Source organism: Spermophilus citellus, assembly GCF_964194105.1.
Source record: "Spermophilus citellus genome assembly, chromosome: 6".
NCBI lineage: Eukaryota > Metazoa > Chordata > Mammalia > Rodentia > Sciuridae > Spermophilus > Spermophilus citellus.
In genome coordinates, this window is record NC_138187.1 from 105,850,961 (window position 1) to 105,876,324 (window position 25,364).

Genomic DNA, 25,364 nt, shown 5'->3' on the forward strand with positions numbered 1-25,364 from the left:
AGATAAAGTACAATTAAATTTTCCAATTAATTATTTAGGAGTTCTATTATCCTCAACCATGGTCCGTCCACCAAAAATTCAAATATGAGTAGATCAACTCAAATCACTTAATGACTTTCAAAAGTTATTAGGAGACATAAATTGGATAAGGCCTTATCTAGATATACCAACAGGAGAGTTGAGACCTTTATTTGATATCCTAAAAGGTCTATCAGATCCAAATTCACCCCGAATGTTAACGCCTGAAGCAAGAAAGGCATTAAAAATCATTGAAACATATATGGAAAATATGCATTTGGATAGAATTGATATAAGTTTGCCTTTATTGTTTTTTGTACTACCAATAAAAAATATTCCTACAGGAGTATTTTGGCAAGAAGGCCCATTATTATGGATACATTTATCTTATTCTCCTAACACTATTCTTACTAGGTATCCTGAGGCTGTAGGACAATTAATACTCAAAGGAATAAAAACAGCAAAGGGAGTGTTTGGAATTCCTCCCAATAAAATTATTACTCCATATACTATGAATCAAATTGATTAATTAGCTAATGAGTTAAATACTTGGGCAATAATCATGTGAAAATCTAATGTTTCATTTGATAACCACTTACCATCTAATCCTTTATTGTCTTTTTGGTCATTGCATCCTGTAATTTTTCCAAAAATGACAAGAAAAACACCTATCATGAATGCTCCAAATATATTCACTGATGGGTCAAATAATGGTACAGCAGCAATAGTTACACCTGATCAAACTTTTACATTTTTAGTACCCAAACAATCAGCTCAAAAGGTAGAGCTTAATGCAGTATTACAAGCTTTTGTGATGTTTAAAGATTCTGTATTTAATTTATTTTCTGATAGTCAGTATGTAGTTAATGCTATAGTATCCCTTGAAGATGCTGGTAGGATTTCACCTTCTTCTACTGTTTTCTCTTTGTTTTCCACTATACAAAGTTTAATCTGGGACAGAAAAGATCCATTCTTTATCGGACATATCAGGGCACCTACAGGATTGCCTGGAGCCCTTAGTTTGGGCAATGATTTAGCAGATAAAACTACACATGACATACATATTTTCTCTACACTAGAAGAAGCTATAAATTTTCATAAAAGGTTCCATGTCAATGCTAATACTTTGCAAAAGCGTTTTAAAATAACTAAGGAACAAGCTAGACAAATAATAAAACAATGTCAAAATTGTGTGCCCTTTTTACCACAAGTTAATATTGGAGTCAATCCTAGAGGATTGATACCTAACCATATTTGGCAGATGGACGTCACACATTTGCCAGAATTTGGAAAATTAAAATATTTGCATGTTACAGTTGATACTTTTTCTGGATTTTTGATGGGCTCCCTTCATGCTGGAGAAAAAACTAAAGCTGTTATAGCTCATTGCTTACAAAATTTTGCCACTGTGGGCGTTCCAAAACAGTTAAAAACAGATAATGCCCCTGGTTATACTTCTACCTCTTTTAAACAATTTTGCTCATCATTTGGCATTACTCATATAACAGGAATCCCATACAATCCACAGGGACAAGGCATAGTTGAAAGAGCTCATCAAACTATTAAAATGTACTTATTAAAGCAAAAAGACGGAATTGGGAAGGGGTATATATTCCCCAAAGATAAACTTAAAATAACCCTTTTTACTCTAAACTTTTTAAATTTGGATTCATCAGGACTTAGTGCTGCAGAAAGGCATATGTGTCCAAAAAATGTACATAAGCCCAAGGTACTTTGGAAAGATATTCTAACAGGACAATGGAAAGGTCCTGACCCAGTAATTGTCTGGAGTAGGGGGCCTGTTTGTGTGTTTCCACAGGAAGAACAGCAGCCAATTTGGATTCCAGAGAGATTAACTAAAGCGATTTCTACAGACCAAAAAGAAGATGATTTGGCTCAAATCCATAACAGCTGATATCCAAAACTCCAATTTGGCTATCCTTACATCTGCGACAGAACCAGGATGCTTTTTTCAATATCTATTTTATTATTGCCCTTTCCCATATCATGAAGTTCTATTTTGTTTTTTGAGCTCATACAGACCTAGGTTAAGTTTTGCTGATCAGTTCTATTTTTTTTTTGACTATAGAGTTTTTAAACATTGCAATGGAGGTTTCATCTGTAAAAAGTTATAAGGCCTTTACTATTATGTTATGTGTTGTATGTATTATATTATGTGTACACTTGTGTTTTGTGTTATATGTTTGAATGTACGTATGTCCATATATCATATATGATGAGCGCTCATGAAAAATGGATCCAAATATTTTTTTTTTATTCACGTGATTTAAATGGTTTAATTTAAATTGGGTAAATAACTGTTAAGGATTGTTTTAATATGTAAACAAAAAAGGAGGTTAACAGATCTGTTTGTTTACTTTCACCTTTCCTTTTCATTATATTTAATAATTCTCACCTTTCCTTTTCATTATATTTAATAATTCTCTTCAAGATAATGTAAATTGTTAAGAAAATTGTTTTCTTTTAGTGCCTTCTGGAATGTTACATAATTTTTTATTTAGCCATTATTGCCAGAATTTCTATCTTCATCCCAGTGCCAGTGAAGACAAAGATAAAACTAATCTACAGTTTCTGCAATAGCCATCACTGAACTGCTTGCAGAACTTGCCTAAACTATGTGTCACTTGTATGCATTGTGAACTCATTTGTATGCATTGTGAACTATCTGTTGGTGCAGCAACTTGTGGTAGTGTTGGGGTATTTTTGCTGATGATGTCATCGGTGGTACAATTTTTCCAACAAGAGCCATCAATTGGCTTGGTGTATCTTCCTCCCTTCTGCTTGTCATGACAAAGAGCTCTCCACAGGTGTGGCTATATACTGGACTGGTAGTCAATGACAGGTAAGATCCAATTACAATGGTACCAACCTAAGACAGGAGGCTGACGCCCTGAGGTCAGCTCATCCGAAGACGGGTAAGGACCATATGTAGTATTGGACAACCTAAGGCAGGCACGGTCCCCAAGCCACATGCTTGTTGTTTAAACAGAGAGGGGGAGATGTTGAGAGCCACAGCCAAAGGGGCCCCAGCAAACTTCCAGCTGCCAGCAAACTTCCAGCTGCCAGCTGATGATTGGCTCACAGTGGCCCCAGCAACATCTAGCTGATTGGCTCCTCTGCGGTGATGTTCATTGGGCTGTTTCCCTGCCCTTCAGACTGCCAGCTGATGATTGGCTCACAGCGGCCCCAGCAACATCTAGCTGATTGGCTCCTCTGCGGTGATGTTCATTGGGCTGTTTCCCTGCCCTTCAGACTGCCAGCTGATGATTGGCTCACAGCGGCCCCAGCAACATCTAGCTGATTGGCTCCTCCATGGAGCTGCTCATTGGGGGACTTCTTTGGCTCCGCCCATGCAACCCAGCCAATCGGCCTCAAGAGCAGGAGGACTGTGGGAGGTGGTGAGGCTTGTGTGGGTGAGAGGCTTGTGGAAGCCGGTGGTGGCAGTTGGGCTCTGAGGGTTTTTTCCTGAGGAGCTGTTTTGTTTGGTGTTTGTAGTTCTAAAAAGAAAGTTAGTTTCTTTTGACAAGTGGCTCCTGAATTGTGCCCAGCCAGACTGTGGCAGCCAGCTCCATGCAATGATATAAGGCAGAGTTTGCAAATCTCTGATTCTTCCTAAGAATGACATTAAATGAATCATAAGGAGCTGACAGGTCTTTAAGAAAGGACTGAAGTGATTGTGGAACAGAGAAATTGCTTATGTGCTGCCCAACTTGCACTGACTCAGAGACAACTCTGGTTTTCTCTATAATAGGAAGGGAGTCTAGCTACTTCGTGGCAATGTGTAAACAATGAAAGGTCACCAGACAACTTTAATTCTTCATTGGCTAATAGGAAATTATTTTCAGGTTATCCTTACTCTGAATTTATCATGTTTAAAGTGGAGAAAATTCACATTTCACAATGATGATCTGTCTCAACAGGAATAATATCCAAATGACTACACAGGTGCAGAATGAACATTACATTTTGCAAAACAAAGAATAGTAACCAAAAACAAAGACAAAGTAATAATTTTCAAGCAAAGAAACCAACATTTTCATACATATCTGTTTGCCTAAGAAAGGGACTAAAAGGTCATAAAGGAATTAAAGATAACTTGTTCTAAAACTGTGGGGAAAATGTCAGTAAGCCTCAATCGTTCAAATAGAAATCACAAATCTTTAGACCCTATCAGTTAGTAACAGTGAATGACAAAACAAATAAAATTTGGTGGTGGGGAAAGAGATTTTCTAAAAATAAACAAAATATAACCCCCAAAGTATGCTGAAGTAAAACAATCACTTAGCAGTAGAATTTATATATAATCACTATTGCTATAGAACCGTTTATGTATTTGTTATAGGCTATTCAGCTAAAAATTACTGGGCAGAAGATGTTTATTGTAGGTACAAAAAATAAAAAGGTGAGCTGAGACATTTGAGACATTCATAGGTTAGTTTCCTCTTAGTACTCTAAATTAAAGAGATGTTACATATTTCTTGCTTCTGAGGTAAGTCAATGTTGTTGTAATCAATATTTTTATATGTGTGTTTATAAGGCCAATAAACGTGAAACATACAGAAACAAAATTTGTGTTTTTAGTCTCAAAATTATTTGGAAAAGCAGACTTAAAATTTTCAATATTGAAACTCAGTTATGGGCTCAGGTCTACTTATCTATAAAACAGAGACAATAATAGTATTTAACTCATAGGATAACTGTGAGGTCTAAAACAAATATTCATTTAAATAGCTTCAAATAGCATATGGTGTTTAGTGTATGCTGGTTATTGCTACCATTATTGTTACTAGTACTTTGAATTACTATTATTTAGGTTAATTTTTTAAAATCTATACATGGTTCCTCCTAATTTTCTGAGAAAACATAAAAAATGTTTTCTCAATCTTTCATGATGTCTTCATTCCAAAAAAATCATGGAATTTTCTCATTTAAATGATTTAGTATGTAAAACTAACAATACAAATGTAATGTTGTCCTTATCAGATCTGTCCAATGTTATGCCCTCTTTCTCTATAGCTGGGGACCTCTCTGCGCCCAAATGTTTTCTTTCCCCCAAGAGATCAAGTAAAGTGCAGGGCAACTCACTTGGTGAATTTAGTGATCTTAATGTCAAAAGAACTCAGCTACGATGGGGAGCGTAGGGCTCTGTACTATGCAAAGTTGATTAGCATCCTCCTAAGCACCCTGTAACCTACTGCACTTGACCAATGGAAAGATGGCAATTTTTCTAATCTTCTATGGATTGTGTCTGGAAAATATAAATATATGAAAGGTATAAGATGGTCTAAGTGTATTTTCAAAACATTTGAAGTTAATCATTTGCAAAGAGTAAAAGGATAATGTCTTCATCTTAAGACTTGTTAAAGGAATAACTGAAATGATTACTATCCCAAAACACAATAGCTCATGCTATATTTGTATGTTTTTCTCTGTCTCATGGATTATGTGAGATCATCCTAAAGATTCAGGTTTGGGTAATAAACATTACCTACCAATCAGCTCTAAAGAATCCAAGAGAAAGTAGAATCTGAACTACAAAAGCACTGGCATGATGTCAATCATTTTGTTATTTTCCTTTCTTTCTATTTTATTTTTTTGGTAAAATGGTTTTGACAAGGAAATGTTTATCATTTCATAGTAAACAAAGGTGACCCTCTTAAAACTGCACAAGATAAGAATAATAAATGCTCGTGGCTGGGTGTGTAGCTCAGTGATAGAATGTGTGCTTTGTGTGCATGAGGCCCTGGGTTAGATCCCCAGAACTGCAAAAAGTGAAAATAAAATTTAAAAAATGCTGTAGGTTTCATTCCCTTAACCACTCTAGAGATGGCTAAGTTCTTTATGGAGGTAGAACTTTGAGTTTAGATAACGTGGGAAGATTACCTGTCCCAGGGATCGCCAGTCCAAACCGGCACTGCCAATATAAACGTGTTGTTTGTCCACAATCCAGAAGGAGGACTGCAGCCGGCCCTTGTTGTAGGCAGTCATGTTCATGTAGGTCACCTCAGCTCCTAGGAGTTCAAAGAGATGCCGGTCAGCCTTTGTTTCAAGGTTCTGTACTGTCAATCAGTCAATGACCTGCTGCAATACTCATGGTCTGCCCTTTAACACAATTGAGACTTGGGGAAGCCAGCCAAGGACCTGAAGGTACCACTCTGTTCCCAAAAAGAAGACTCCAAAAAGAACTAAAAAAAGAACAAAACAGATTTTCCCTACATATTCACAGAGGAGGCTCTGTACATAGTGACAAGACCATGGCCTCTCAAGTCACCCAGATCTCTTTGAAAATCCTGTTCCAACACTTACCATCTGGAAGGTGAGATAAGTGGACAAAACACTTCTCTCCTTTTTATTTTGGAATAATTTTAATAGACTTTTGTAGCAAATAAAAGGATCAGCCTTGTTCAGTATTACTAATCTCCCCAATAAGAAACTGGCCTTCTTAATGCTTTCTCTACATTATTTTGCCCTTCTTGTTCTTTCACTTGCCTTTACTTTTTCATTTCTCCCCTTCATTATTTAGTTTGGGTTTGGTTTCTTCTTGGCTTTTCTTTATCTGATCATTCTTAACCTGAGCAATGATTATTCAAGCCTTTACTAAAAATGCAATCTTGGACAGTTTGATAATGCAGATGACCATTAAAACCAAAAACACTTCCAAAGAGTTGGATTTGACCAATTGTTTTAATCCAAATGTGGTAGACTCCACGGTCAAGTCTTAAAGTATTGCTGTCTCAAATTCATTGAAAACCTCTCAAAAGGAGCATTAGTCCATTCATTACCAGGCCATTTAAATACATTTCTGCTAAAGGTCCATTCTCTTTAAAAGAACTGACCTATATACATATCTTTAATGAATTAAACTGTTTTGTCTTTAGATAGCCACTATTAATGGAGAGAATATATTCTGGTAGCACACTTCATTGTTAGAATCTTCGTTTCCAGGAGTATATAACATTGTATGCCTAAGGATATCAGGGTCATGGATTCAAGTTTCAGAGACAAAGCCCCAGGCCAGGAGGTAAGGGCCAGACAATGTCATAGAGGGTTCAAATTGTTTCTAGGCAAAATAAGTCTTTGGTAAGAGGCATGTGCTGCAGGTAGAATCTGGGGGTAAGCCCCAGGATTACCTTCATGCTTTTCTTTGTAAAAACTATAGAAGATCCTTCCTTCAATGATGGCCAGTTTATTGCGTATTAAAAAGTGTGGCCAGATGAAGTTGAACTGTGAGTTTGTAAATCACTCTCCTGAAAGGCAGGAGAGTGATTTACATCATTTAACCTCTAACTTTTGGGAAAATGCAACTCTAGGCTTCTTGTGGCAAGAGGATGAAAAGAGAGGCTGTGTGGTTGGGGGAAGATCTGAGGGGCTAGGAGCACCCAGACAGATTTTATTTGAGGGTAGGGTAATTTCTTTACTCTAGGAGCAATGGGAACATGTTCCTCAGCTTCTAGCCATCCTGGTTTACGAACATCCAAGGAAGAGTGCCAGATGCCGGATGAGGAACCACACTGGGTATTATTTGATATGGTAAATGCTAACAGGTACCGCAGAATTTGAACGTCCAAAGCAGGAGATTGCTGTGGCTATTGTAGAGAGACCTGAATCTTCATGGAGGGTACCCAGGCCCGGAGTCACAGCTGTTCTTTGGAGATCCTCTTAGTTTCCTAGAGCACCACAAACTGGGTGACTTAAAGCAGCAGACACTCATTCTCTCTCAGTTCTGGAAGTTAGCAGTCCAAAATTGGGCAGGGTGAAGAGCAGAGTGATAGAGTGCATATTTCACAAGAATGAGGTCCAGAGTTCAACCCCCAGCACCACGAAAACCAAACAAGCAAAACATAGATATTCAAAGTCAAGGTGTTGGCAGAGCCACGCTTCCTCTTTTGAGAATCCTTCCATATCTCTTCCTAGTTCTAGTGGCTGTCAATCTTTGGCACCCTTTGGCTTGCAGGGGCAACACTTTAATCTCTGCTCTCTTGTCACATGGCATCCTCTCCTTGTGTGTGTGTTCTCTTATGAGGTCTCTGGTCATGTTGGATTAAGGCCAAACACACTATAGTATAATCTCATCTTGACTAATTTATACCTGCAACAAATGTATTTCTACCTAAGTTCACATTCTGAGCTATTGGGGGGTTAGATCTTCAACATATCTTTTTTCTTTCTTTTTTTTTTTTTTTTTTGCAGGGGTGGGGAACAATTCAACTTCATCTGGACACACTTTTCAATAGCAATAAACTGGCCATCATTGAAGGAAGGATCTTCTATAGTTTTTACAAAGAAAAACATGAAGGTGATCCTGGGGCTTACCCCCAGATTCTACCTGCAGCACATGCCTCTTACCAAAGACTTATTCTGCCTAGAAACAATTTGAACTCTCTATGACATTGTCTGGCCCTTACCTCCTGGCCTGGGGCTTTGCCTCTGAAACTTGAACCCATGACCCATTGCTACCTTGCACGGGACTGTTTATTAGTTCTTAAAGTCTCCATCTATTCTCACTAGGTCCCTTGCAACCCCATCCCACTGGCTCTCCGAGAATGCACTGATCTTATATGAAGGGCCCTGCGGGACCCTACCTTTTGACCCCTCCATCCCATAATGCATATATATTGCCCTAAAATTACCATATTACCATGTTACTTTACCTTGTAATTTAGCCTAAAGAGTTTGATTCAGGAGATCCTGGGTCTTATGTGACTCTCCATCTAGAGCCTCTATAGCTCCTTATTGATGACTAAAATTATTTTACAAAGAAACAGTGCTTTTCTTTTGGAAAACTTTTATTGAATAATATATACCAGAATGTTATGCTATGTGAAATTAGGGATAAAAGGTCTAAAGTGACTGATTAAAATTCAGGCATACTAAAGTGTTATCTCAGTTCATTTGGGCTGCTATAATAAAATACCATAAATTGGGTAAGTTAAAAACAACAAAAAAATTTATTTTTCACAGTTTTCTAGAGGCTGGGAAGTCCAAGTTCAAGGAACTGGCAGATTGGGTATCTGGTGAGATCCCACCTTCCGTTCCATAGATGGTGCCTTCACATGGGGGAAGGAGCAGAGGGTTGTTCTGGGATCTCTTATAGGGCACAAATTGTCTTCATGAGGACTCTACTCTCATAACCTCATCACGTCCCAAAGGCCCTACCTTCTAACATTATCATCTTGGTGGTTAGGATTTCAACATACAGACTGTAGATGGACACACACATTCACTCTACAGCAGTGTCATCTTTGGTCAGGATGTGCTCTGTTCCTGCTGTTCAGAGAGGAAGAGGGCATCAAGTATGTGAGAGATCAAAAAGAGGAGTCCCCATCACTGTATTAGGGAATCCCTAGTGAAGGCTGAGGGCATGGGAGGATGGCTTCACTGTTCTGCTCAGGGCTAGAGACAGCTTCATAAAAACCAGCAGAACTCTGTGTAGAGATGGAGTAATATGTAACAATAGTAACTCCCATTTATTGAACAACTTTATATGCCTAGAACCAAGAGAGTCTTGTTACAATTATCCTAGATGGCGTATCTTATTCCTTATTTTAGTATACACTCATTTGCTGTGTAAAGATGTTCCTGTCAGTGACCAATTGTCTAGTGATACTATAGCCATGTTAGTTTTTCTATACGTTAGGATGCTTACACAATGATAAAAATGATCAAATATCACAATTTTCAGAACCTATACCTGTCATTAAGACAGCCATGTTATATAATGAACTACTATTATGTAATGTAAGAAAATCTACTGAAAATATTTAATGACGTATCTAGAAATATCATTTCCCCATTAAGAATTATCTATTTTTCTAAATATCTTCCATTTGTCTCTGAAAACACATGCTTTTATCTGAATTTGTAACTGGATAGATATTCATTTCATCATCTCCAGTGTTTACCTAAGTTTATCACAAGCATATTAGTCAATATTTTACTTAAAGGAATTTAAATTTATGTACACTTTCAGATTTTTTTGTGGATTGATTTAAATTTTTCCTTATCCTGGTGGTTTTTCATATTTATTAGAAATAGATATTAAAATCCAATCTTTTCTGAGTATAAAATATATTTAATTATGAAATGTCTTTAATAATCTACTTATTGTAGTATTATCCACATACCTTTATATTAAGTTGTTCCTTTAAACATTATAGATTTCTAAGATTATATCTTTAAGTCCAGCTTGATTCAAATAAACACATTTTATTACAACTTTAGAAGTATATTTAGTTAAGCTTGATTAAACAATTTTCATTTTCACATATTTACTTTTAGCAAGAAAAAAACACATTGCACCAGTTCTTCTGTGTGCAGCCCACAACCCATAGGGCAGAGACCTCAGCCTATCACTAGGAGAAGTGTACATTACAGCCACATGCTGCATCAGAACTATTGTTGACAGCTGTGCACAACTGCTGCTCTTGAGTCCAGATCTCTGCAGCTCCTCCTTGTTTAGCCTGACACCCTACTTGTTTCACTGATGATGAATAGGAACTATTAACAACTTGAATGCTTTTCAATGCCAAAAGCAATAAATCAAGTGCATGTACCTGTTTCTTCAAATACTTTATAAAATGCTTTAAAGATATCTTGGCAGTCCTAATTAAATTTCAGACAAACAAACAAAAGAATCAAGTTCATAACTTGAAGCTGTACTGACCTAACAGTGTGAACAGAAAGCTCCTAATTGGTTACATGAATCAGGGTAAAGCGGTATGGATAATCCCCAGGTTTTACTTGTGAAGTCAAAGGTTAAAACTCTTGAATTTCCAAATTCATCATTACAACTCCTTTGAGCTTTAAATGCTTGGTTGAAATTTGATAAAGAATGCTCCTGGCTTTGAAGGGGGCTGTTTCTTTACTTATTATAGTTTGGATCTGCAATCTCTCTCATAGGCCTGTGTGTTGAAGGCTTGCTCCCCAGTGCAGCAGTGTGGGGCGTTAGGAAAATGATTGGACTATGAGGGCTTGGACCTTACCAATGGATCAATCCTTGGAGGGATTCATAGCTAAATGGACTACTGAAGGTGGTGGAAAACATACAGGGTAGAACTTAGATGGAACTTAGTCCTCAGAGACATATCCTTAGGGACTGTATCTTGTCTACATCCTCTTCCTCTTTTTCCCTCAATTGTCCAGCCATCATGGTATGAGCATCTCTGCTTCACCACACCCTCTCCACCAGGATGCTCTACCTTAACACAGTCCCATAGTAGCAATGGAGCTAGTTGACCAGGGACTGAAACCTCTGAAACCATGAACAAAAACAAAATGTGCTCCTCTAAGTTGTTTATGTCAGTCAGGTATTTTGGTTACAGTGATGCAAAGCTAATTAACGCATAAGTTATTCTTATGGTATTAACCGAAACATTGTATTTTATTTTGTCCATACATCATATCAGTAGAAAGAATGTTTCCTTGAAATTTAACAAAAAAATAAGAAAATATAAACTAGGACATTATTCATTAAATAAAGTTATTTAAAGAAAAATAAGTATAAATGAATTAGAAATTAATTAATGTTAATACAATGGAGAACCAAGTTGACTATACACACACAAGCCTTTCCAACACCATAATTGCTTGCCATAGATGTGTTCCATATATCATTTGGCAGAGTTAGTAGCTCTCTCATCTATGCACTGTTTTTTATTTTTTTTCAGGAACTCTAATGTGTATTTTTTTAAAATATTTATTTTTAATTGTAGTTAGACACAATACTTTTATTTCACTTATTTATTTTTACGTGGTGCTGAGGATCGAACCCAGGGTCTCACACGTGAGAGGTGAGCACTCCACCACTGAGCCACAATCCCAGCCCCTCTAATGTGTATCTTAAACTCAGATTTCAGAGCTCCTCAACATTCTTCATGGATAATGCAGGTGTGGATGATATTATATGGGTGGGGTTCAAGGTCATCCCCAATCTATTACAGTTCAGATATATAGGGATTATCCTTTGATCTGTACCCGTTAACACAATTTTTAGAATACAAGGTTTGTGATTCTGATCCTTTATTATCAACTTAAAAATTATCTAGATGCATTTAATTTACCCCATCTCTTCCACCTTACTAAAAACTAGAATTACCATACAATTTGAGCAGTAGTGGTTAATTCATCTCAGGATGCTCATTCCAGGCTAACATAGCTAAAGAATTATTAACAATCATTTCCACTTGGAATCTCCTCCAGAAATGTGTTGGTACTTCTAGAATAATATGAAATCATGAAACCAGGGTTCTCAAAATGGAATAAAGATATTCCACTATAAAATTTTCACATGTAAGATTCTGGAGAGATTTAGCAGTGGAATGTTCTCATTTATTCATCACACTCACACATAAGGAAAACACTCAGGGGGAAATGAGCAACTTTAGGAGACATCTGGTTGAAAAATTCCATTTTTAAGTCCAGTGAAGATAAGAAAAGTTATGTTCATTTTTATATCCATCTGTATCACACATGTATCTAGCAGTTCTCTCTCCTTTCTGTTTCATGAAGGAAAAATGAAATCTTCACATTTCTTTTAGTTGATATTACATATAGCATATATGGGAATGTCTTCCCTGATAACATTTTCTTTTTGAAGTACATAATACTACCATATGACAGATAATGGGACTGTTTAGGTACTGCGTGAATGTATTTAGTCTCTTTGGCCATAGGTGATTGGACCTAATGTAGTCACTTGACCTAAGCTGAGCCAATCAAATTTCTTCTTTTGGGAATTCAATATGGAATTACCGTCAGCTTATTAAAATAAACTATGGATAGTGATACACATAAATGGATTGGCGTGACTCTCTACATGAAAGGAGGTGAGAAGAAGGCAAGTTTGGGGTTGGGGGTGGTGGTGGTGCGGGGGGAGAAAAAGAATGAGAGTAGAGAACAAGAGAGCAGAAGAATGTCCGTGACTGTTCTATCACCACCTTCTTTTTCACTTTGAGTTCCTCCAAATCTTTAGAATAGAAATCACATCATTTAAGAGGAATTCTGTTTCTTTACTAAGTTATTCAATGTTATTAATCAGATAATGTTGTACTTTATTATGTGCATACATAATTTGAAAAGCCCTACAATATTTATAATGTATATTTTTAATATTTGATCAAAACAATTGATTTGGGCCTAAAAACTCACATAATTTATAACACTCAGTTTCACCAGTTGTATGATTAAATGATTTGAAACAGGAAGATTTTAAATGAATATTCTGTCAAAGCCATTATCATAATGACACTAAAGGAAACCAGTCAATTGTGGTTAAGAAGTAGAAAATTAAGTTCCATCTTCTCCCTGGATCCCCAAGATCAAACAGATTCTATCTCCAAGTTTGTTTCCAGAAACTCCCCGGTTGAAAGCATGTTGTCAGCAACTTTAATAAATTTTATGATGTAAACATTTATACATTCAAAAGAATATATGTAACTTGTAAGTAAATTATAAAGCACAATACTACAATGGACACTTGTGAATCTTCCACCTTACTATACACTAGAATTACCATATAATGTGATTAAAGTAGTGTTTCTCAATTGGGATGGATTCAGCCTTCTCTATCAGCTTCCCCCAGGGAACATGTGGCAATACCTGGAGACATATTTTCTTTGTGACAAAGGTTGGGGATGCTGTTAGTCTTCAGGGAATAGAGGCCAAGGATATGGATAAAAATACCACCTTGCAGAGAATAGCTCCCCCAAACAAAGTTACCCAGCCCCAAATGTTGCTAGTCCTAAGGGTGAGAAATCCTGCATTACAGTTGTTTGCCTGGTACCATATCCCTACCTCTTCCTTAAGATGCCACCACTATCCCAAATTCAATGTTCACCACTGTCTTGTTTCTAAAATATATTTTACCACATTTGCATGTATCCCTAATAGCAATATAAAACTAAGTTTATCACTACCTTTTAAACAGATTAAGGAGACTTCAGTGTGATTGAAGGAGATGTATCAGTTATTAATTATAGATTACTGGAAAGGCATTCAAATGTTTACTGGAAGAAAGGTTTGCAGCAAAAAAAATCTATCTTATCAATCAATCTTTTTTTCTGAATACATTAATTTTCATGAACAAAGGAAAAGGTCATAGCCTGTTCTTGGGAGCTTTAATTTTTATTAATCAGTAGAGTTCTATCAATCTAACTAGCAAAATTTTACAGCCCGTTGGCTCAAAGGCCAAAAGGTAAAAACACCTTCTCATGACACATATCTGCCTTCAAATCATTCAGTGAGTGAGAGGAGGAAAACATTGAAAATAATGAATGGCATGTTCCAGTTATTAAAAAAAAAATCGAATCTAAAGAGCACACTGCATCTTGAATTCTAAGGCATCTAACTGATAGATAACAGAACTGAGAAGAAGGAACAGGAGGTTAAGGGGATAGTGCCATTGACTGGGCTTATGTGTTGGCTCTCCACAGACTTTCTTTGAAAAAGCAATTTACCTAAGGCCTTTCTGACCCTGCTCAGGCTTAAATCAATAGGATGTTAAATTCCTCGACAACCTGTTATCCTCAGGGCTATTCTCTCAGGGCAAAGGAATATTAAGACTCCTCCCTGCAGATAAAACCAGAAATATCCTGGAAAAAGACTTTTGTGATCTTTATACAGTCCAGAGATTCCAAGACTCAGGAAGAAAGTAGAATTAAAAGTAAAACTCCAGAGTCATAAAATCTGTAAAAACAAGTTCCAATCAGAACTGGTCAGCAGTCACCTGCTATACTTTGGATCTTGAGTGTCCCCCCAAAGCTCATGTGTTGAGGGCTTGCCAGCCTGTGGTGCTATTGGAAAATGAAATCTTTAGGAATTGAGGCCTCATGGAAGGAAGTTAGGTCGTTGAAGGTGTGCCTTTGAAGGGGATACTGGGACCCTGGCTTCTCCTCCTCCCTCTTTCTTGGCTTCCAGCCACCATGAGGTACATTGCTTTCTCTATCATGTGCTCCCAACATGGTATATTATGCCACCATGGTCCAAAAGCAATGACACCAAGTGACTCTGGACTGAACTTTTTTCCTTATAAGTTGTTTATCACAGCCATTTTGTTACAGTGATGGAAAGCTAACACAGTAATGTTCTTAATTTTTTTTAATCAAAAATAAATTCCAATCAAAATCCCAATGGCATTCCTCACAGAAATAGAAAAAGCAATTATGAAATTCATCTGGAAAAATAAGAGACCCAGAATAGCTAAAGCAGTTCTAAGCAGGAAGAATGAAACAGGTGGTATTGCTATACCAGATCCTAAACTATACTACAGAGCAATAGTAACAAAAACAGAATGGTACTGGCAACAAAACAGGCTGGTGGACCAATGGTACAGGATAGAGGACACAGAGACCAACCCACAAAACGACAACTACCTTATATTAGATAAAGGTGCTAAAAGCATGCAATGGAGAAAGGATAGCATCTTCAACAAATGGTGCTGGAAAAACTAGAAACTCATATGCAATAAAATGAAATTGAATTCCTCTCTCTCACCATGCACAAAAGTTAACTCAAAATGGATCAAGGATCTAGGAATCAAACCAGAGACTCTGCATCTAATAGAAGAAAAAGTAGGCCCTAATCTCCATCACATGGGGCTAGGCCCCAATTTCCTTAATAAGACACCTATAGCACAATAATTAAAACCAAGAATCAACAAATGGGATGAATTTAAACTAAAAAGTTTTTTCTCAGCAAGAGAAGTAATATGTGAGGTGAATAGGGAGCCTATATCCTGGGAACAAATTTTTACTCCTCACACTTCAGATAGAGCCCTAATAGTCGAAGAACTCAAAAAAATTAAACAATAAGAAAACAAATAACCCAATCAACAAATGGGCCAAGGACCTGAACAGACACTTCTCAGAAGAGGATATACAATCAATCAAAAAATATACGAAAAAATGCTCATCATCTCTAGCGATCAGAGAAATGCAAATTAAAACTACTCTAAGATACCATCTCACTCCAGTAAGAATGGCAGCCATTATGAAGTCAAACAACAACAAGTGCTGGCGAGGTTTCGGGGAAAAAGGTACACTCATACACTGCTGGTGGGACTGCAAATTGGTGCAGCCAATTTGGAAATCAGTATGGAGATTCATTGGAAAGCTGGGAATGGAACCACCATTCGACCCACTATTCCTCTTCTCGGCCTATACCCCAAAAGACCTAAAAAGAGCATACTACAGGGACACAGCCACATTAATGTTTATAGCAGCAGAATTCACAATAGATAGACTGTGGAGCCAACCTAGATGCCCTTCAATGGATGAATGGATAAAAAAAAATGTGGCATATACACAATGGAATATTACTCAGCACTGAAAAATAATAAGATCATGGCATTTGCAGGGAAATGGATGGCATTAGAGCAGATTATGCTAAGTGAAGTTAGCCAATCCCTAAAAAACAAATGTCAAATGTCTTTTCTGATATAAGGGGGGTGACTCAAAATGGGGAAGAGAGGAAGGGCATAGGAAAAACATTACCTCTACATAGGGAAGAGAGGTGGGAGGGAAAGGGAGGGAGAAAGGGAATTGCATGGATGGTGGAAGGAGACCCTCATTGTTATACAAAATACATGTATGAAGATGTGAGAAAAAAAAGAATAGCGTTACCTTAGATTAGGTAGAGAGAAGTGATGGGAGAGGAGGGGAGGGTTTGAGGAGATAGGAAGGATAGTAGAATGAAACAGACGTTATTATTATGGTGTGTATATATGTGACTGCATGACCAATGTGATTCTGCAACCTGTATACTCAGAAAAATGAGATATTATACCCCATCTGATTCAAATGTATGATATGTCAAGGTCATTGTACTGTCATGTGTAACTAATTAAAACAAATTTTAAAAGATTATGTTTAGAACAAAGCCTAAATATCCTAGTATCCATGGCATGGCATGTAACCTATAGCATCTGTCCCCCACTTGGGAACTGGAAGATGACTTGTAGTGTGCCTGAAGTAGACTCATGCCTACTTCACTCTGGGGACAAAACATGGACTATAATGAGAAATCTGGAGCAAGTTAAAAGAAAATTAGAAGAAGATATTGAACAGTGTAGATGATAGTCCATAAATAGTTCTGTAAGGCAAGCATCTAAGCCAACCAAGCTCAATTGCCTTTGAATTGCCCTCCAGGAACAGAAAAATATAGGAGTGATAATAATGTGTCTTAGCTAGACACAATTCAGAAACAGCCATTCTCTCCCATTTTTTTTTTTTGTTGGTTAGAATATGAACACATAATAGGAGAAAACCATTAAAATCTCTTCATTATGGTAAAAAAAATAAATTAAAAAATTTGATCAAGGCAATCACTACATGATTGGCAGCACTGAAAACTAAAATGATGATCCAAAAGTTCCAGTGAAGTAATTTACTTTCAAAACAGACTGAACCCAAAGAGATGGAAATAATGGTTGAAAAGTTAATGCATGAAAGAGCTATCAAAGGGAACTAAAACCCTATCAAAGTCTTAAAGGGAGAAAAATAGATCTCCCTAAAAGTAAAGAGAAAGGGGAAAAGACAATAAAGAAGCCAAAAAGATCAGGAATAACAGGTTTGACTAAGATATTAAAAATCTAATTATGAAAGTTCTAAAGAAAATCAGAAATAATAAAGTAAACAATAAAGTAAAATTTCCAAGTACTGAAGGACATAAGAATCTATATTTAATACTCTACCAATCCCTAGCAAGAAATAAAAAAAAGACCCTCACACATATCATAATAAAACTTCAGAACGCTGTAAATAAACAGTGATTTCAAAAGCTGCCAGAGAGAAATAAAGACAATAATATACAGCAGGTTGTGGTGGTACACACCTGTAATCACAGTGGCTCAGGAGGCTAAGGCAGGAGGACTGTGAATTCAAAGCCAGCCTCTGCAAAAGTGAGGCACTAAGCAACTCAGTGAGACCCTGTCTCTAAATAAAATACAAAATAGGGCTAGGGATGTGGCTTAGTGGTTGAGTGCCCTGAGTTCAATCTCTGGTACCATCCCCTCCACCAAAAAAGATGATGATATACAAAGTTTAGTTAATATGAATTATACAATACCAGATATTTTAATAGTAAAAAAAAAAAAAACAAACAAACTAGAAAATAGCTGGCTGTAGTGGCCCACACCTATAATCCCAGAAGATCACGAGGCTGAGGTAGGAGGATCACAAGTTCAAAGCCAGCTTCAGCAACTGATCAAGACCCTGCCTCCAAACAGGAAATAAAAAGGGCTGGAGATGCGGCTCAGTGGTTAAACACACCTGAGTTTAATCCCTGCTTTGGCACCCACCTCCTCCCAAAAAAAACACCACGAAAACTAGGAAATAGTCTGAAGGGAAATAAGCTTTTTGTTCACAACTAAAGTATAAATTTCTCCAGGAAATGGTCAAATTTTGAAATAGCATTTTAAATGAGGGAGCTGTATACCTACATAATTTCGGGAATGTATAATTTATTGAGAAAATATTGATCTAAAACGTAAATGTATGTATTGCCTTTATGTTTTTTTCCCTGTATTTGAGTTTATATAACCAAAAGGTATACAATTATTAAATTTAAAATTTTAAGTGCTTGTTCAACTTCATTCAATCTTGGTCATAAGAAGAAAATAATAATCACCAAATTATTAAAAATAAAATAAAACACCCTTATATTTATAGAGTACTTTACACATTCTCTGGTTTTATATCCAGGACAGGTACAAGGAACCAAGATTCTGGGAGGAAATGATTTGCTTCATGCCTACCGTGGCAATGTGAGCTCAGACCCAAGGTTTTTACTGAAAATTCAGGATTCTGCATGCCTCTTGCTCAGAACTGCACAACAATCTGAATTATTCTAACATCTATGGACATGTTACTCTTACAAATGGTGATGTTGAAATGAATCTATTAGAAGAGACTGATTTCTAATGACACAGCTATTCAATATTCCCCCTTAACAAAGGCTAAAGGAAGAAAGAGAAAGTGGGGAGAGGGAGGGACGGAGGGAAGGAGGGGTGTGAGGAAAGGAAACTGGTATGCCTTGAGAGAGGCTGGCTCTGTCCACTAACTTCAGCAAGTATCACAGTCTGGCCACGTTTTAGGGGTCCAGGAAACATGAAAAGAAAGACAATAAATGAATGAGTGAATAAATAAAAGTTGTCAAGACTCCCCCCCCCCTCCTCTCTCTCTCTCTCTCTGAAAAACTGAAGACAATCACTTGTGGCCTCCCAATGAAGAACCAGTATCGTGAAGGAAATGATCTAGAAACGCCATCCTTTATATGTGGGAGGAATGGTTAAATTCAACTTTAAAGATGGTTCCATTCCAAGCTAAATTTCATAACAAAAGGAAAAATTAGGCAGCCAGACAGAACTTTCTAACATAACTGAAACATAACTCCCAAATGTTGACACTTCAATTGTCCCTTCCTTTGAGAACCAACAGTTTTAATGTTTATTCTTCTTCACCCAGGGGAAAAAAATATTTTTTGTTTCCATCGCAAACAAGACAGAAATGTGTTTATCAAGTTATCACAGAACTCGGAGGAGGGGAAGGAGGGAGGGGGTCTTCAGTATTCTTTACAGCCAAGCTTGTATTCAATGACTGAAGCTTTCTGCTTGCAGCTTCAGAAACCCAACACCTTACCATCCTGATCACTGGCCATCGCATCTCACTGCTGAGGTCCAACTTTTGCCACAAGACAAGGATGGTGACACTGAAATCCTTTGCGATACGGCAGCGGGTAAAAGTTAAACCACACATAAGACAAGGACAAGGTGAAAAAATATAATAGACCTACTTAACAGAGGATGGGAAAGAAAAGAATACCAGAAGAGGGAGGAAGGTGAGAAGGAGGGTCTAGAAGAAAAACTCTATGGAAGATGTCTCTACAGTTAGTCTCTGTTGTGGACTTGAGGGCCCTGAAGTCAGAGTTCCTGGTTTGAATCCTGCTTCTACCGTTTAGGGATTGGGAGCCCCTGAGCAAGTCATTTAGCTTTGTGTGCCCTAGTTTGCTCCTCTGCAAAATGAGAATGAAATAAGAGAGGACCCATGAATGAAATAAGAATGAAATAAGAGCTGTTGTGAGCTCCAAAGCACATTAATAGATGGAGGTATCTGTGTGAGGGATGTGCTCAGAAATGTGAATTCCTGTGCAGTACCTTTTGAAATCACTCTCTCAAAAGCCATGACTTGCTTAGCTTTTTTTCTTTCTTATTAGGTTATAAGCCTCATGAAGGTAACAACAGGGCTCTGAATTAGCTCCACCCAGAGGAATTCAATCAATATCTGTTGAATGAATGAATGAGTGAATGAATGTACCATCTTCAGACATGTTTTTTCCCTTCAAAAATTACTAAAAAAAAAAATCAAACAACTTTCTTCATAACCACATGGTAAATAAACCATATCATTATAACCAGGAGACAATGTTCAAATTTTAAAATTAAATTCTTCAGGATTAATGCACAGTACCGAGCAGAAAACCCTGTGTGTAAATCTAACAAGGACATTAGTCTTTAATCTGAGAAAATCAGAAATTTGAAATGGGAAATATTCCCAGGACTGGAGGAGGAAACAAAAATCAAGAATATGAGAGCCTCAGGATTCTGTGGAGAAGGAGAGGAAGACTGTGTTTGTGTGCTATGAAGGAAAATGGAGGTCCCTTAAAAGAACCAATTTCAGGTAATAAATGATCAGGATGCAACCTGGAATAAGCACCTGTCATACTCCTTGCTCTTCCTGAAGTTATTGGTGTCCCACTTCCTTTCAAGCTGTGTTTGCCCAGAGATCCTTGTAACATTCCTCCCAGATAGGCATATTGTTAGCAACACACTGTACTTGAAGCAATATTTTATTCCAGGTCCCCTTGTGGCTACCCGGGAAGATGATGGGAACAAGTTTTTCAAAACTCCCCTGTTGCATTCTGGTAGACTCCTTTGCAAGAAAGAAATACTTACACTAAGGTCTCGCTTTTCATAATTGTGGTTTTCAGAGTGCACATTTCTCAAGCTGGTGCACAAGGGACTGTTGACTTCCCAGTTTCCATAACTGTGAGAAATACATTTTGCCACCCAGTGTATTTGGTTATAGTAGCCTTGACAGTCTAATGTAATGAATTAAAAGAAGTACTTTGGAGGGGTCCAATCTTAACTGACAGCTCCCAGAAAGTATGACCTATCTTGAAAAAGTGACTGAATTCTTTATCTATTTCCATGGGTTTCTCATTTTTGGCCTAAATTTTTATTTAATTTATTTTTTTATGTCAAGTTTGTCTACTTATTCAAGAATATGAATTTCCAGCAGGAATTACTTCTGCTTTTGGACTACAAAATGAAACAAAACAAAATAATTCAACTTGTAAGCCTTATATACTTACTTAGAAGTCAATAGAATTTAAATACGATTAAGAGATTCAAAGAGAGATTTGCAACCGGGGAAATCTTTTGTTCCATAACAAAATAGAGTTTCTGAATAGAGTTTTCATAAACGACTCTATCACAAAGTTATAATACCATGGGAGGGGAAAAATCACCTGCTTCTAAAAATACAGGTTCATCCTTGTAGCAGGTGGAAGGTCTAGCAAGCTGACCCATACGTGTGTTCTAGAAGCCATTTATTTTTTAGCTTCCTTTTCCCACCATTTTAATTCTCCTTCTTAGAAAAAATGTAATCCTAGTTGTGAAATATCCTCTGGGTTGAAAATTATCAAGAATTTGTGTTAATTGTTTGTACTTACAAGTTGACAGCCTTTTTTTTTAAATTTTGTATTTTAAGATACAAAATAATCCAGAGTCCTGGAAAGTTGTTATTATTGTTTTCCCATACAAACAAGCAATGAGCAGATGACTCTCTTTCCATCATTTACCATGGAACAGAAGGCATGTGCAATTTGCAATTATGTGTTATCAGTTATGTGCAGCTCAGGGGAATTTTCTTAAGCTTATACTTCTCTCAACTTCTATTTTACTTTAAAAATAATGGAAGAAAAAAACAACAACAATAAGGTAACTAGGTAAATAAGTTATTAAATTCCATGATCCTGACAAATATCAGACATAGTATGATATGCCATTTTTTTTTCCTGTGGAAATTGTGCATGAAGTGAGTTGATTCATATCTTATATCAAAGTAATGGGGCCTTATAAAATGGGTAAAGGAAAACACTTTATGCAGTTGGCAGGGGGAAATTAGAACTTTATATGCTAGTTAGCAATCATTTCCTCTCAGCTCAAATTCAGCCTTTAATGCCTGCTTTATGATAATGAAAGGAATTCTTATAAGCCTTTCTCCTCCACAGTGAGTAGAACTTTCTTTGTAGAGGTGCTGGAGGGATCGTGCATGAAGAAGGCACACTCATGCTATTTCTAGCTAGTGCATGGTGGGCCAGTGGTGTGGGCCTGAGGACATCCAGCAGTGCTCAGCACCAGCCACACATGCATGGCCACTCAGCAGCATTGCAGGTAGGACTGGCCTTGTGGTAACTCTCATGTGTTCCTTTCACACGGACACCATGTATTCCAGGGCTCCTAACTGTGCCAGAACCTCTGTTTCCTCTGCTTCTTGGCATGTCTGACTAGCTACCATGCCTCACCTATGTTCTGCCAACACCCCAGAGATAGAAAGAATTGCCAAATGTAGAAAACAAAATCAAACTCTCAGTTAAATTTGAATTTCAGATAAACAAGGATAGTTTAAGTATATCCCTTAGCATATATATCCCATACAACATTGGGTTCTTACTTATGCTATACTGGATCTCCTGTATTTTTTCTCGCAACTCCACTCAGAGTAAAGTTATTCCCAGGCCTCTACAACTTCTATGCCCTACACCCTCTTCAGGCCCTATCCACCAATTGCAGATCACGTGTACCCTTGAGAGTTGCTTTCTACTTGCCCAGTGACTACCTATCAGCTCCAGCCCAGGCAAACCAGCCAACTTCTCTGCTCTCCATTGAACTGCAACCACTCATTCTCCAATACGTTTGACCCCAGCCTTGGGTCCCCTCCCTCCATGCATAGAGTACCAGATGGACTTTTCTTATGTCTTACAGTCATATTTAAATCAGAGATAAGTAATTTTTCATGCTAAATCTCTCTTTTTTAAGTATTTTTTTCAGTTGTAGTTGGACACAATACATTTATTTATTTATATGTGGTACAGAGGATTGAACCCAGAGTCTCACATGTGCAAGGCGAGTGCTCTACCACTGAGCCACAACCCCAACCCCTAAATCTCTCTTAATTTAAGTTGCAAAGTGGTTTCTAGCTCCCAACTGGACACAAATATGATATGATATGATAGGTATATATGATATGTACTAGTCTGTGTCCACCAGTTGGAATATATATATATATATATATATATATATATATATATATATATGAGAGGGAGAGAAGCAGTGTTAGAAAATCTATTAGTGAGAAAATATTAGTCATGTTCAGCTATGAGCACAAAGAAGTGTCTGATCATAACACTTAAAAATACTGAAAATAATAAAGTGTCTAATGCCAAAAGTCCTTGAGATGTAAAGAGTTTATAATTTCTGGTATGAAACACCTGCCCCACTTCCACATCATGGATGCTCTGCCTCCTGTTGCCTCTTTAGCCAGCCTGGATTTTGTCTGTAGTGGCATCTCACAGATGGACTGAGAGCCAAGAAAACAGCCTTTGTGAGAAGGAGGGCTGGTGTCCCTCCTTGGTAAGTGACAGACACTCATAGGGTGCCATGGGGAGGTTCTCAAGATGTGCTACCATGAAATTGAGTTTCCATGACTCAACCAAAAGAATGGGGAGTTTGGAGGAAAGAGAAAAAGAGATGAACTTTGGAGAGAAAATTAATTGTTGGAAAAAAATTTGTGCAAGACACCAGTAACTAACTGTCTGGATAAGTTAAATATTTCAAGTCACAGAATCTCTATATGAAAATGTCAAACCCTGAGGTATCCACAAGTATAAAATTTGTATGATCAGGCCATGTAACAAGCAGCACCTCTGGATGCCTGAGGAACCAAGCAGGGACCTCAGGTAGAGTGGTGGGAATCACAGAAAGCTCTTGTTCAATTTCACAGAAGGGCATCAAGAGGGTTCTGTCCAGGTACCCTCTGTTTAGGGCCTCACTCACTGGCAGGCTTGCCACAAATGCTAGTCGACGTTAAGATACCTGGAGCTACCTCAGGTTAGAAATCTGTTTTCTTTGAAGGCACATCAGCTCTTAGATTCTGTATTATATTGTGAAGCAAATGGTAATAATTCAAAATCCATTATAGTCTGAGGAACAATTACTCTATCCTTCTTCAAACATAATTATTCAAGCGTCAAACATTGTCGCACTAAATTATAAACCAAACATAGGGATTTGTATTTTATTCATTTGAAAGCCCCACAGGAGCTGGGGAAACTCTGTGCTCCACGGAAGTGCTTGAGAACAATAAGAGTTGGGTGACTTCTTTTGAGTTCCTAGTCACCTTGGGTGCTCAGGAAGAAACAGTCCTTGTTGGTGGACTGAATGATTATAATTAACAGAAGGCTACAACTCTAGAAGTAACAGAGCTTATCATATTTACCTATTTTTTAATGGAACCTCTTGTTATGGTTTGGATATAAGGTGTCTCCTAAAAGGTCCTATGTTGATACAGGAGATAAAAATGAAAGATTATGAGAGCCCTGACCCAATCAGTTCATCTTAATTTGAATGGGCTAACAGGGTTGTAACTATGGGCAGGTAAGGCAAGGTTGGAAATTAGGTCATTGGAGGCAGACCCTTTGGGAATTATATTTTGTCTCCCTGGCTCCTCCCTCTCTCCCTCCCTCTCTGCTTCTTGGTTACCATGAGGTGAACAGTTTTCCTCCACCACCATCCTCCTGCCATAGTATTTTCTCTCACCTTGGACTCAGAGCAATGGAGTCAGCTGACCATGACTGGAACTCTGATATTGAGAGCCGAAACTTTTCATCCACTAACTTGTTCTCATCAGGTATTTTGGTCAGAGTGATAAAAAGTTTACAAACATACCTGTAATAATTCATAATTATCTCACGACAATTTTATTTTATAATGATTGGGATTATCAGAGACAATCCTTAGAAGAGCTTTCCCTTCCATGGGTGGATGAAGAAATATGTTCTACTTACGTACAGCTACTCTGACTAACATTACAATTATTACATAGGACTAAATACAAAGCATTGCAAAGAAATCTTTTTTTCCTGTGTCTCTCAGAACCTGGATCTAGCAACAGACAACTGAAGCCATCAGACTGAGAAGCAGATTCTGATGGAATGGGGAGTTCTATTCATTGGCCCAGCTTCCTCTTACAAACTGGTCACCTCAGGTTGGT

General features: G+C 37.5%; 1 protein-coding gene across 1 annotated transcript in view; it reads right to left on the reverse strand.

The window, feature by feature from the left end:
* PLD5 (phospholipase D family member 5) overlaps positions 1–25,364 on the reverse strand; it is a gene marked incomplete at both ends in the record, with an annotated part of 403,511 nt that overhangs the window by 82,665 nt on the left and 295,482 nt on the right. Inside the window, one exon of the mRNA XM_081298272.1 lies at positions 5,923–6,050. Coding sequence (XP_081154398.1) covers positions 5,923–6,050 — 128 coding nt within the window. The remainder of the gene's footprint in view (positions 1–5,922; positions 6,051–25,364) is intronic.